Source organism: Suillus clintonianus (genome assembly GCF_016758775.1).
Source record: "Suillus clintonianus strain FC179 chromosome Unknown DEU56scaffold_37, whole genome shotgun sequence".
NCBI classification, from domain to species: Eukaryota; Fungi; Basidiomycota; class Agaricomycetes; order Boletales; family Suillaceae; genus Suillus; species Suillus clintonianus.
The window spans coordinates 234,937-247,355 of record NW_024539261.1 but is presented as its reverse complement, the minus strand read 5'-3'; the positions used below and the strand labels follow the sequence as shown (position 1 = coordinate 247,355).

Genomic DNA, 12,419 nt, shown 5'->3' with positions numbered 1-12,419 from the left:
TGTCAGCTCCATTTTCGAAATTCCTTGGTATCCCAAACCACCACCATGGTGAGTGCATACACTCTCTGGGCTGCGAATAGGCTGACTTGATGTTCACAGATCATCCCAGTGAGATGCTTTTCGTGCGGAAAAGTCATCGGGGACAAATGGAACGCATATCTCGAGTTGTTAGCCAATGATATGAGCGAAGGGTAACTCTCTGCGAGCTTGCCAGCTATAACATCCCTGACAAGAATATAGAGATGCTCTTGATGAGTTACAGCTGAAGCGCTATTGCTGTCGTCGAATGGTTCTCACGCACGTTGACCTCATTGAAAAGCTCCTGCATTACAATCGTAAGTGGGCGCTGCATACGACGGATGACTCAATGGCTCATCACAGCTTTTAGCTATGGAGCGCTCGAAGGACAAGAATTATTGATGCCTTCTGTACAGGGTGTCTTATTTGTGTACTCGCTCTTGTGCTTGACTTTCCTAATTTCATCCGACTTGCGAGTCTTGTGTCGCTTAGTAGTAAGAATGGGTGGAAGACATGGTGATTCCCGGAATCTTTTCCTGTCGTCATCGTGTCTCCCACATTTTATGTTCCTCCTTTCTACCCGACAGGGAACCGCGTGGTCCTCGACAAGTCGTGCCATCGGCCAATGTATGCAACCTCAAGCCCACTCAAGGCGAGGATAAGAGCTAAATGAATGTCACGGTGGTACTGATTCCTACAAGCGAGAACTTTCTTGGTGTGTTATAATGTTACATGCGTCGATGAAGATCACCAAAGGAAGCCTGACACTACAAAATAAATTTATACGTATACAACAACACATAAATCCCTCAACACACGGATCAACGTTGGATCAATGCCTTGGATGCTTTTGTGCTGATGAGTTCTCCATACATCCCCCTGTCGTCATCAGTTGCCACTTGGTTCGCGTTACGGATGGACGATGCACCTCCAAAATATGTACCCCTGTGAGGCTGTGACATATGATCGTGTGCCTCTATAGCTCTTCAGCCTCAGGCCTCAGGACGTACAGGCCCCACTCTAAATCTCAATAACTTCAAGCTGACCTATGCTATCCTGGACAAAAATCAGTATGTCAGACTTCGTCGAAAACGCAGAGCCTACGCTATCGGGGTCCTCTATATTCGGCTTGGGCAAATAAATCCTGTCCTTATCGACCCATATGTCTGTCACCTGCTCGGCAGAAAATATTCTGTCCGACACGATCTCGACGTAAGGCAGGGACGACGTCAACGTCTCTCCTGACTCAGTGATTTCTATTACAGATGGTTCTGTGACCACTCTTCCTAGACCCTGCCGGCGCTCAACAGCTAATGGGCTGAAGTCCATCATATATAACCGATAATCCATGTCATCCAAGTCCTCTTCCGCTGTCGGGTCTGTTGCAGTAAATGCCTGTAATACTCGATTCCCGCTAACACCAACTCTTGACCGCCAGTGGTGCACGAAAACACGAGCATTTAGAGGGCCCCAACTTTGCCATGGGATTGCTGCCTTTCCTTCAAAGACGCCAGCTTGGGGATCGAAGAAAATCCTCGTGGAAATGACGAATGTAAATGAGTCCCAGGCATCATGAATGCGTGTGATAAGGGATAGTATTCGATTTTTAGGGTCCGAGGTCCACATTGTTCGCTGGGCCTGCATCTGCAGTGGTGAGCTATGTGCAATGTCATCCATCGGAAGGAGGCACTGTATGCCAGTCACTGATACAGGCATCAGGAAGCAGGCCAGCAGTTGTGGCGCCTGTGACAAATCCTCTATTGAATAGAGCTTCAATTCCTTGCTGACAATCAGCAGTCTATCGTTTCCTAGGAAACAAAAATCAAGTGACTCTCCGACCTCTGGGTTTATTATTGTGTCACTGAGAACGCACTAGTAAAACGGATGTCAACTCTCGATCGTCAACTAATTCTAATCAAGGCTCACATTGGACGTTGTCGAGTTTTTCCAGTCCCAAATTTGCAAAAACCATATCTCCTCGCCGAATTTATAGCCGCCTTCATGAACTAGCAGGGAGCGCCGGAAAGCGATATGTTTCCCAAAACCCTCAAGCTTCCAATTTTCTATTGTATAGAGGCCGTCCTCGCATTTAGGAAGCCTAGACAGAAACAGCGTCTTTCCAGCGGCTTCGGGGTGGATTCCATCTCCATCCAGGACTCCAAGGTCGATGCAAAACCTCTTGTCATCCGTCCGAAGGGTTTCATCAGCAATTATACATGCAATGGCAATCAGGTTTTGCGCTGGGTCCATAAACACCTCGATGCTCTCCGTATTGGGAATTGAACACAGTGATCCCGGAGACCAGTCACGCTCGATCTTGTGTTGTGAGGGTTTTGGCAGTATTGGGAATATCTTAGCTGACTGTTCATCTTCGTTGAACGAGCAAAGATGCCCGTCGGCGAGAGATGTCTTCGCATCGTGGAATTGTTCTGGTATAGAAACTGTTTCGAAAGAGTGGATGTCAAATTTGAACCATGCGTGGGCTTTGTCCCGCAGAAGTTGTAGGCGCTTGGAAATAGAAGTGTGGTTGTCGAGCTCCGTGTCGGGGACAGGGAGCAATTGCTGGCCACCGAGCTCAGTGATGTACTGAAGCTCGGAGGAGGATATGTACGTCTGGCGAAGCGCCTTGCATACCTGCAAGTGACGATCATTCAGATTAAAGGATTAATGATTGGTTCATGCTCACGGATGTACAGCGCAGAATATCTTGGTAAGGAAGGAAGCTCAGAATATAAGATTGGAGCTCTTCAGCAAGAGACAAAAACCCTCTAGATTTGGGCTTCATCTTCTTCTTAGCTTGGTTCACTGTCGTGATATGAGACGGTACCACTGGTATGACTCTATGAGCCTACAAGTTGCCACTCAATTGTTTAATAATCGCGTCTAAATTTAGACAGCCACTGGCAGTGGCACGCAGCCATCTTTCGAATTGTACCCCAGAAAACTACCCGTTGCAATTGACCTGGGTACCATTGGCTCGCAATATCTTACTCTGATGCACCCCAGCGATGTATATCACTGCGGGCCTCTTCGCAACTAGCTCTCGAGGATGTACAGACCCCGCTCTATATATCAATGATTTGAAGCTGGCCTATGCTTTATCCTGGACGAAAATCAGTATGTCGGGCTTCACCGAAGACGCAAATAGCCTACGCTATCAGGATCCTCTGTATTCGGCTTGGGCAAATAAATTCTGTCTTTATCAACCCATATGTCCATCAACTGATCAGGATCAAACGTTCTGTCGGACACGACCACGACGTAAGGCAGGGACGATGTCAGTGTCTCTGCCGACTCGGTGGTTTCTATGATAGATGGCTCTGTCACCACTCTTCCTAGACCCTGCCGGTGCGCAACAGCAGACGGGCTGAAATCCATCATATATAACTTATAATCCGTGTCATCCGAGGGGTCTTCGTCATCCGCTGTAGCACCCGTTGCAGGAAATGTGTGCAGAACACGATTCCCGCAAACACCAACTCTGCATCGCAAGTCGTGCGGGAAAATACGAGCATTTAGCGGACCCCAACATTTCCATGGGATCACTTCCATTCCTTCAAAGACGCTAACTTGAAGATCGAAGAAAATCCTGGTCGAAATGACAAATGTGAATGACTTTGAGGTGGCACTCTGAATGCGTGCAACAAGGGATAGTAATCGATTTTTAGGGTCCGAGGTCCACATTGGTCGCTGGGCTTGCATCTGCAGTCGTGAGCCAGGCATAATGTCGTCGTCCATCGGAATGAGGGACTCTATCGACGTCACCGATACAGGCATCAGGAAGCACGCAAGCAATTGTGGTGCCCGGGACAGATTCTCAATTGAATAGAGCTTCAAGTCCTTGCCAACAGTCAGCAGTCTATTGTTTCCGAGGAAACAATAATCAAATGACTCCCCGTCCTCTGGGTTTATGATTGTGTCACTGATCACGAACTAGATTGAGTGTCAATCGTCAATCATTAACTTTTCTGACTAATACTCACACTGGACGTTGTTGACTGTCGCCAGTCCCAAATCTGCAAACACCATTGCTCCTCGTTCTCCTCGTTGAAACCACCATATACAGTCGAGCGTCGGGAGCTCTGGAAAGTGATATACCTCCCAAAAATGTCGACCTGCAAATCATCCGACGGAAGGATGTCGTCCTGAAATCTACCTGACGGAAACAGTGTGCGGCCGGCAGCTTGAGGATGGGCTCCATCTCCATCCAGGAGTCCAAGGTCAATACAGATCCTGTGATTGCCTTCAGGCCAGTTGAAGATGATACACGCGATGGCAATCAGGTTTTCTGCTGGGTCCATGTACACATCGAAGCTATCTGCATTGGGAATTGGACACAGCGATCCTGGAGACCAGTCACGCTCGATTGTTCGTTGTGAGGGTTTTGGTAGTATTGGGAAAATCTTAGCCGTTTGTTCATCTTCATTGAAGAGACAAAGATGCCCATGGACGAGGAAGGTGTTTGAACAACGTCGGAATGGATCTGGTATGGAGACGGTCTCAAAAGCATGTATGTCAAACTTGAACCATGTGTGGGCATTGTTTCTCAGAAGCTGCAGGCGCTGGAAAATAGAAGTGTTATTGTCAAGATCCATGTTAGGGACATGGAGCAGTTGCTGGCCACCGAGCTCAGTGATGTACTGAAGTTCGGAGGAGAATATGTACGTCTGGCGAAGTGCTTTGCATACCTGCAAGACCTTCAGGATAACGGATCAACAATCGACCAACACTCACGGATGTACAACGCAGAATATCTTGATAAGGGAGAAAGCTCAGAATGTAAGACTGGAGTTCTTCAGCGAGAGACGGGAACTCTGCTCTGGGCTTCAAGTTCAAGTTCATTTCCTCGCTGTCGCGATTTGAGACCGTCGGCACGAACGCATTACTTTTTCGGACAGTGTCTAAATATGGACAGCCCCTAAGTACTACCAACTATTATAATACTATTGGCAACCGCCAGTTCGTGCATACGGCCTGCATCTCGTGTGCATAAACTGATGGTGACCGACAGCACAGCGTACAACAAGAAATCACAATAAGCAAGCTCAAGTGTGTTCTCATACTATGCTCCGGTTTGGTATATGCCATCAGTCAACACGACTTCACCTTCCTCTTCTTCAATTGCGTTCGGCAACCCATGTCCTCCTTTCAAACAGTTAAAGATTCGGGGGAGACTAAACCACTCTCACACGATGCTGTAAATGAGAATGTGCAAATGCCTGATATTGAGAACGACAAGCTGCTAGAGCGGGAATATAATCAAAAGGCGCATATGCCTGAACTGAGGTTATACTCTCACGAGAGCTAAAGAAAACTCATAACATGGTGCATACGAGAACGAAAACTTGCTTGATATGTTATAGTGAGCAGACACAGAATGCGAAAAAGAAATGAAAAAAAAAAACAACTACGGAGGCCTAACACCACCGACAGCAGCCTATGCAACAGTATACATGTGCTTCATCGCACGGATCACCGCAGCGATGCCTTGGACGTCTTCGCACTGACTAGTCCTCCACCCATCCCCCCCTCATCATCAGTCGCGGCTTGGTTGGCGCTTGCATTACGGATGGAGGTAAGCACCTCCTTGCAGTACTTGAGCTTGTCTACGAGTCGCTGGTTGAACTTGGCCTGCTCGGGGTCTGCAACAGGAGGTTGTAAAGATAGTGCCATAACTTCGCTGAGCGTGAATCTCGCGATCTTGTAGTTCTTGTCGATATGTGTCACAAGCAAACCATGAGACGAGAGGATGACTTTTGAGTGATCGTAGAAGTTGAACTACATCAAAAACCAGCGTCAATTGTCGACCACATGATGAAGGGTAAAAACGAATGACCTGAAGAACATCATGACTCATCTTGAACACGATAACGTGTTTCATACGCAGATACTTCTGTACGAAATCCATTCCCTTGGTGCGGTCGTGGTCCTCGAAAGTGTACTCATAGTCGCCGTACAGGCGGTCCATGATGTAGCGTTCGAAATGCTTCAGAAGGTAGACCTTGTTCTTGAGGTCTTCGGGAAACTCGGTCACAGAATAGTTCTTCCTAACGTAGACAGTTCCGTTACGTCGAGAGGAGATGTAGTCAAAGTGACTGGGACGTGTGTCATGTCATGTCAACGCCAGAGGTAGGCAAGAACTCACTGCTTATCCGCTGAGAGAATGAGGGTTGTGCTGTCATTGAAATGTACGCCAACAGACCCATCCGTCAGGGCATAACCCATTCCGTACTTATTGCAGTAATCCACCCAAGACACAATGAAAACGCGCTCATCGGGGATGGTAGTATCATCACGGGGATCACGGAACAGCTTGCCTGCAGCCTTTGCGTCAAAGGCCTGCGTCAAAGTCTGCGCAGCGGCATCAAATCCATTGAGCTTTGCTTGCTGAGTTTCCATGTGCACATCCTGCACCAGGGTTTCCTTGCGCTCTCCGCGCATCGGCTCTTTGCCCTTCAGATCCTTGCGGGTAGGAGGTAGATTCTCCTGGTCTTCATCGAGGCGGTGTACGCCAAGACCAGCCACCGGGGCCATCTGGGCCACGATTCTCGCCTTCTGCGATTCGAGCTCCTTCAGCCTCTGCTGATCGTGATTTTTCTCCCGAGTTCCTCGAGGCGCATCATTCTCTTCTTCTATGTCTTGCAACCCACGTGCCGTGCGCACGTTCCGTAGAGGCGATTTCGTGTCCTTCGCTGCTTGTAGTTTCCTGAACAAAGGCGACTCCTTGACTCCGTTTGTCGACATAACCAACGGCTGCCTGGCAGAACTAAGCAGCGCAGAGATAGGACTACCAGGCTGAACAGCCTTCTGGAACTCCTTCTCTTGCTGAGCGATAGTCGACATAATCGGATTCCTCGCCTTGTCTTCTGGAGCCGACGGAACTTCATCTATGGTCGAAATATGGTCATCATCCAGCCACACAGCTTTCTTGAGCTTCGTGAGGTTAACTACGGACATTGGGCGCGTAAGGTATCGGAAGTCGGGGGGCGCGTCATGTGCGGAGACGGGAATAAATGGTGGGACAATGCCAAGGTCAATGAAGGGCGACTTAAGGATTTCAAGGAGAGTGGGACGTTTTGAGGGGTCAGGGGTTAAAATAGACGTGATGCAGTCTTTAGTGTCGGGTGCAATGCGGCGTTCGGGCGGGAACTCGTAGACGTTGTCGCGGATCCGTCTGCACGAATGGTTAAAAGAATTCAGGATGCAGGGGTGGTATGCCTTACGTATAAATCTCCTTGACGTCCTTGGTTTGGAAGGGAGGGCGTCCAATAACAAGCGTGTACAAGATAACACCGATCGACCAAGTGTCAACCTCAAAGCTGTGCCCATTCGCAGTGTCAAACAACACCTCAGGGGCAATGTAGTTTGGCGTGCCGCAAATAGTTTTCTTTCGTTCACCAGGGTTCTCAATCAAAGCAGCAAGTCCAAAGTCGCCGACCTTGATATTCATGTTCGAGTCGAGGAACAAATTCCCGAGCTTAAGGTCACGGTGAATAACCTGGTGGGTGTGCATGTAGTGGCATGCACCGATGAGTTGAACGAGGAAGAATCGGGCCTCGCACTCGCTGAAGCGGCGACGGCGACGGAGCATGTCCATCAAGGATCCGCTAGTGCAAAGCTCGAGTGTCATGTAGACGTTATCGTCATCCTCGAAACATTCCTGGAAGCGCACAATGTTGGGATGAGAGAGCGAACGATGTATCTTGATTTCTGCATAGAGCTGAGCACATAAAAGTGTCAAGGCACAAGTGGATGATCACACGTGGTGTGTACTTGCCTTGGTCTTGGCCTTCTTCGTCTTCAAAGACGATTTGGTAACAACCTTGCAAGCAAGGTGTTGTGCGGCACTGTGACGACCGTCTGCCACCTCATAAACTCGTGCGAATCCTCCCTGAAGGAAACGCAGAAGGTTAGTGTGGAGAAGCCGGCAATCGAGGCAAATCTTACTTCTCCGAGAAATCCTACACGGTGGTACTGAACTTGTCGATTCTGGTCAACGATAACTCTGGGGGGTGAGGGAGGAGTAGTCTTGCTGTTCTGCCTTGGCAAAGGTGGGTCGGCTGGAGTTGCCTTGGGTTTGTCTTGTGGCTTTACGGGAGAAGATGTCAGGTGAGGCTGATTGACAACGTTTGCATTTGTGAACGGATGACGACGGTGAACGGGCTGCTGAGCGGAGGGGGCGGGCATACGGGCATGAGTGTAAGCAGACATTTCAATGGCCTAACACCTTGAAAGTCTGATGGCTGTCTTGAGAGAGAAGAGAAGAGTGCTCAGAAAATGAACAGCGCCAAAACAAGACCAACTTTAACTGTTCTTTGGCTGACAACAACTCAAGGCGTGGCTACCGCGTGTTTCGCGTGTGTATTATGTAATTCATCACGTGTAAAATCAACATGCTCGTGACCGTCACTGCACAAACCCTAACCTTAGTCCGGGGTTCCATGATCCACTGCCACAGCTAGCGCATGACTCGATGGTCAAAGCGATGGTCAAAACACATCCACTCTAAGCCAGTCTATTGTTCGACAAAGCGGGAGGGCTCAGGGTATGTTGCGAATAAAAGAGCCTGTGGTAGCGGCGCCGATGCCCTTCTTGATTCCCTCCAACGTGATAACGCCCACAAGATCCGTGACAATCATAATAATCACTCATAGTACCCGACTGCATTTCGCTGTGAACGCGAACTGTGGGCTCTTCTCTACCCACTGTTGACCATGGCACTGACACTGCCCATAGAGCTCATACCTCTAAGGAATCATGTTGTACTTACTTGACACTAAACACCTGCCTTTCGTAGGCAAGGGAAGGCGGAAAGTCATGAGTTTGACTACTGGGTACGTCGCTGCTGTCTATGTGTATTTCTTTCGCTTTAGTGCTAAAGATCTTCTGACAGAAAAGGAGCACGAGATCTGACACAGGAAATTACTGCCGCGGCTCCTGGGATCGACAAGTTGGATGGCAATAAACAGTCCATGGACTCGGATGATACATCTATGAACGCTCAAACGACTACATCTGACTGCTCCTCCATTAACACCGCTTCAGATGGGGGATCGTTACCCATATGTTCTTTCACTAGTTTTATGGTTTCGAAAGGCTACGCCCTCATCAGGCGAACACTTAAAGCTGTTCCTCGAAAATCGGAAAGAATGCAGTCCCGGAAGATGCAGCACCGCTTTTCCCAGGCTTATAGCCCCACAAAGGCCTCCGCGTCAAATGAATCTACGGGACCCGTGCGTTCTGTACGACCTTCTATGGGTCATGATTTATTGACGAAGGACAAGATTCATCTCAACATCACCGAGGACGATATTCCGGCCGCAGTACCGTTTGGTCACCCCACGAAGCGCACGGTGCATGTACCGGATGGCGACGACGGCGACGATTCAACCCCTTGCAAGACTTCCCGGTGTCCGCGGCGTTGTACCCACGACCATTCTGTGCACGATCATGCATTGAGCTCGACTGCTAGGGAAACACGCAAGGCTGAAAATGATCAAATTGTGGATTCTGAAGGAGAGGAAGAATTAGGTTCTCTCAAAGTCTCTTGCTTCCATGGCTGCTCTACTTCTAAAGGAGAACCCAAATGCACAGATGGGCGATTGGCGAATAATGTCGAGGAAGGTACCGGTATTCGCAAGGCCTCCTGTCCCTCTCAGAACCAAGCGGGCGCTACTTATACTGATGTCAGAGTGGCGCCATATACCCCATTTCCACTCCCTGCTGTAGTCGATTCCGCCAGGCTGCCTGCTATGCCGATCGAGCATCCTGGATCATCAACGGAAAGCGTTGCATTTGACAGCCCCTTGGCCGTATGTCAGGTTGATGAGAGCCACGCGGCATCGTCGTCTAGTCCAATTCTATCGCTTCCCTTCATACCCTCAACCCCGCTGCATGATCTTTACCCGGCAACAGATGGAACCAACTTACTTGCGATTAACAGCATCTCATCCCTCACATCGATGTTGCCTACGCCTTCTGTGTGTTCAAGTACTCCTTTCACATACCCTCCTTCCACATACCAGCCATCATACGGGGCGGCCCTCAATTCTTATCCCTTGGCATTTCCCAGCCTATCTGAACAGGTGCCTTTTGCCGAGCAGCCGGTCTCCACGTTTTCAGGACCCTCCCTCATTGTCAATACGTACGATGGGTTTACCTCGGGGCCATTCTGCTCTGAACCTTTCACCTTTGACTCGCTTGGCATATCTTCTGGCTACGCATCTTTTGTCACTAACGGTCCTGTCCGTGCTAATGAGGGCCCCCTTCCGCAACCACAGTGGATTAGCCAATCCGATCGCATTGACGTAGAAATGGCAGATGCCGAAACCGTCGTCGAGCCCACAGCGTCGATGATGGAACAATGCTTCGCGAAGCCTTCTACGGAGCTAAATGCGTCAAGGTCCTTCCATCACTTTTCCCCTGCTGATGTGACTGCCACCACTGCGATACACTATGCCTGTGCCTATGAAGCGCCAGCTGCAATTACCGCATTTAGCGGAGTTTCAACGGCTTTGTCTGCAGTTGGGCCTAGCTCCGAGGAATTCTCTATGATGATTATCGAACCTAGCTATTCTCAGCCTGCATTCGATTCTACCACACGTCATTTCCCTACAAGTGCCGGACCTTCAGGTATTCAATCTGGGCTCGGCCATAGTTCGCGACGGTGTTCTAGCATTATTGACGCACATCCGGCTGCATTTCTGGCGCCCATACTAGAACAACCTACCGAACTCTCTCGTTCTAGATCCACAAACCCCTTTTCTGGCCCTTCTGAGATGCCATCAGCGGATCAACACACTCACAAGATCACCACACGGGAACGAGAGATACAAGGGACCTCCTGGCAGGCCGATCATCTCCACGCCATCCTTGAGGATGAAGAGTACACTCGTAAGTGAACAATTTGCTCACAAGACTGTGGACTAACAGACATGAAGAACATGCTAGTCCTGTAGACGTCAACGTTCACAAACACGTTACGTCCCAGCCCATTCCTGCCCCAAGCACAGTGATCCATCCGGAGACCGTTGTGCAGACCGTTGCGCAGACCGTTGCGCAGCCAGTCGGTCACGTTAACGACACCGTTGCCCCAGTCCGTCGCCAACCTCAGTACATTGCCCCGTCAGCAGCGAGCATCCCTGGGAAAGGCCTTGGTGGTAAAGAAACCCAGCCAGACGACGATGCCAAGACCGAACCAGACGACGATGCCAAAACTGAGCCAGACGACGACGCCAAGACAGAGCCGGATGATGGGATCAATGAGAAGGATGTGAACGCTGAAGTACTTGCCCACGCTATACTCGACATACCACTTCCGCCAGCGGTTGTCGCAAGCGTTCAACTTCTCGGTCAGCGGAAACGGAGAAATTCATGTTGCAGTGAAGGCATCACCCGCATGCGCGCAAAGAGAAGGCAGGTGGACGCTGAAGAGAATAAAGAAGATGGAAAAGGCGGGACCCGCGTACAGCGGACGCGGTTTAATCATTTATCGAGACCGTCACCTTATGGATCGATGCCACGGCGGAACAAAGGTCATGTAAAGAGACATGAGAATTCGGATTCTTTGAGCGGCCTCCACTCCCAGGCCGACATACAGTCCGGTGAAACATCTCAGGCGTCAGGAGTTGAGCCAGGCGACACCTCCCTGTCGCGATCTCCATTCAATCCATCCATCCGCAATTCATCCAAATTGCATGGATTGGATATGACCCCAGCTCCGGACGTCCAGCATAATAGTACTATCCCCATATCCTCACGACCTCGATTGCGAGACGACGATTCTCACTATGACGCCTCCGACGAGCTTCACAAAAAGGAGGGGACAGTGAGACGGACTCGATTCATCAAAAGTTGCGTCGAGAAAACGAGAGAATCCGCACAACCCCTACCACCGCCGGCAAATCCAATACCAGACAGAAAGAGACCGCCGACTCTGCGTCGGGCTGCTGGGTATGGGAGCGCAGGCCGTCAACATCGTGCTTATCATCCCACCAACGGTGGTGTTCAAGTACGCACGGGAAAGCTGGATGTAATGCGGCGTGCTCGCTTGGCAACAAGCAGCTCAGCTTTGAGACATGCTCATCCACCGCGTGTTGTGTCAGATACCCTAGACAAGGATCCATTGTATGGTTTCACATTTGCAAAAGCCGCATTTTAGAATTGCGCAAGGACGTCGTCCGCAACCCTCTGTCTTTGTGTTTATCCCTACGCACATACGTTCAGCTATCATATACCTCGGATCAATGCAATGGGCCTCGAGAATATCCGCGAGAAGTGATTTGCACCTGCGACAATCTTGCTTTAAGATAGGATGAGAATGCATAGTTCAAGTTATGAACCGCACGTCCCCAATACATGGGGTGAGAGGAAATCTAGAGAAGTTTGACGACACCATCATA

The 12,419-nt window shown here is 49.7% G+C and overlaps 5 protein-coding genes across 5 annotated transcripts; 2 read left to right on the top strand and 3 right to left on the bottom strand.

Annotated features, from left to right (window-relative positions):
- The first annotated feature begins 29 nt into the window (after positions 1-29).
- Positions 30-659, top strand: DEU56DRAFT_805515 (DNA-directed RNA polymerase, subunit N/Rpb10). Its single transcript, XM_041353293.1, has 4 exons — positions 30-48; positions 100-191; positions 241-335; positions 389-659. Exons 1-4 carry the CDS (start codon positions 46-48, stop codon positions 418-420), a joined length of 222 nt encoding a protein of 73 aa, XP_041208299.1. The 5' UTR covers positions 30-45; the 3' UTR covers positions 421-659.
- A 36-nt stretch (positions 660-695) lies between these two features.
- DEU56DRAFT_360410 (uncharacterized protein) lies at positions 696-2,842 on the bottom strand. The gene is made up of 3 exons (XM_041345851.1): positions 2,705-2,842; positions 1,945-2,652; positions 696-1,890 (listed from the first exon to the last, which is right to left on the bottom strand). Exons 1-3 carry the CDS (start codon positions 2,801-2,803, stop codon positions 1,039-1,041), a joined length of 1,659 nt encoding a protein of 552 aa, XP_041208298.1. The 5' UTR covers positions 2,804-2,842; the 3' UTR covers positions 696-1,038.
- Positions 2,843-2,861: 19 nt separating this feature from the next.
- On the bottom strand, positions 2,862-4,476 carry DEU56DRAFT_805511 (uncharacterized protein). Its single transcript, XM_041353292.1, has 2 exons — positions 4,002-4,476; positions 2,862-3,951 (listed from the first exon to the last, which is right to left on the bottom strand). Exons 1-2 carry the CDS (start codon positions 4,317-4,319, stop codon positions 3,148-3,150), a joined length of 1,122 nt encoding a protein of 373 aa, XP_041208297.1. The 5' UTR covers positions 4,320-4,476; the 3' UTR covers positions 2,862-3,147.
- Positions 4,477-5,235: 759 nt separating this feature from the next.
- DEU56DRAFT_805504 (kinase-like domain-containing protein) lies at positions 5,236-8,338 on the bottom strand. The gene is made up of 6 exons (XM_041353291.1): positions 7,966-8,338; positions 7,796-7,909; positions 7,242-7,738; positions 6,164-7,192; positions 5,855-6,113; positions 5,236-5,796 (listed from the first exon to the last, which is right to left on the bottom strand). The coding sequence occupies exons 1-6, from the start codon at positions 8,227-8,229 to the stop codon at positions 5,491-5,493; spliced, it is 2,469 nt and encodes an 822-aa protein (XP_041208296.1). The 5' UTR covers positions 8,230-8,338; the 3' UTR covers positions 5,236-5,490.
- Positions 8,339-8,443: 105 nt separating this feature from the next.
- On the top strand, positions 8,444-12,408 carry DEU56DRAFT_980868 (uncharacterized protein). Its single transcript, XM_041359803.1, has 4 exons — positions 8,444-8,704; positions 8,755-8,852; positions 8,912-10,911; positions 10,959-12,408. The coding sequence occupies exons 2-4, from the start codon at positions 8,776-8,778 to the stop codon at positions 12,176-12,178; spliced, it is 3,297 nt and encodes a 1,098-aa protein (XP_041208295.1). The 5' UTR covers positions 8,444-8,704; positions 8,755-8,775; the 3' UTR covers positions 12,179-12,408.
- The last annotated feature ends 11 nt before the right edge of the window (positions 12,409-12,419 follow it).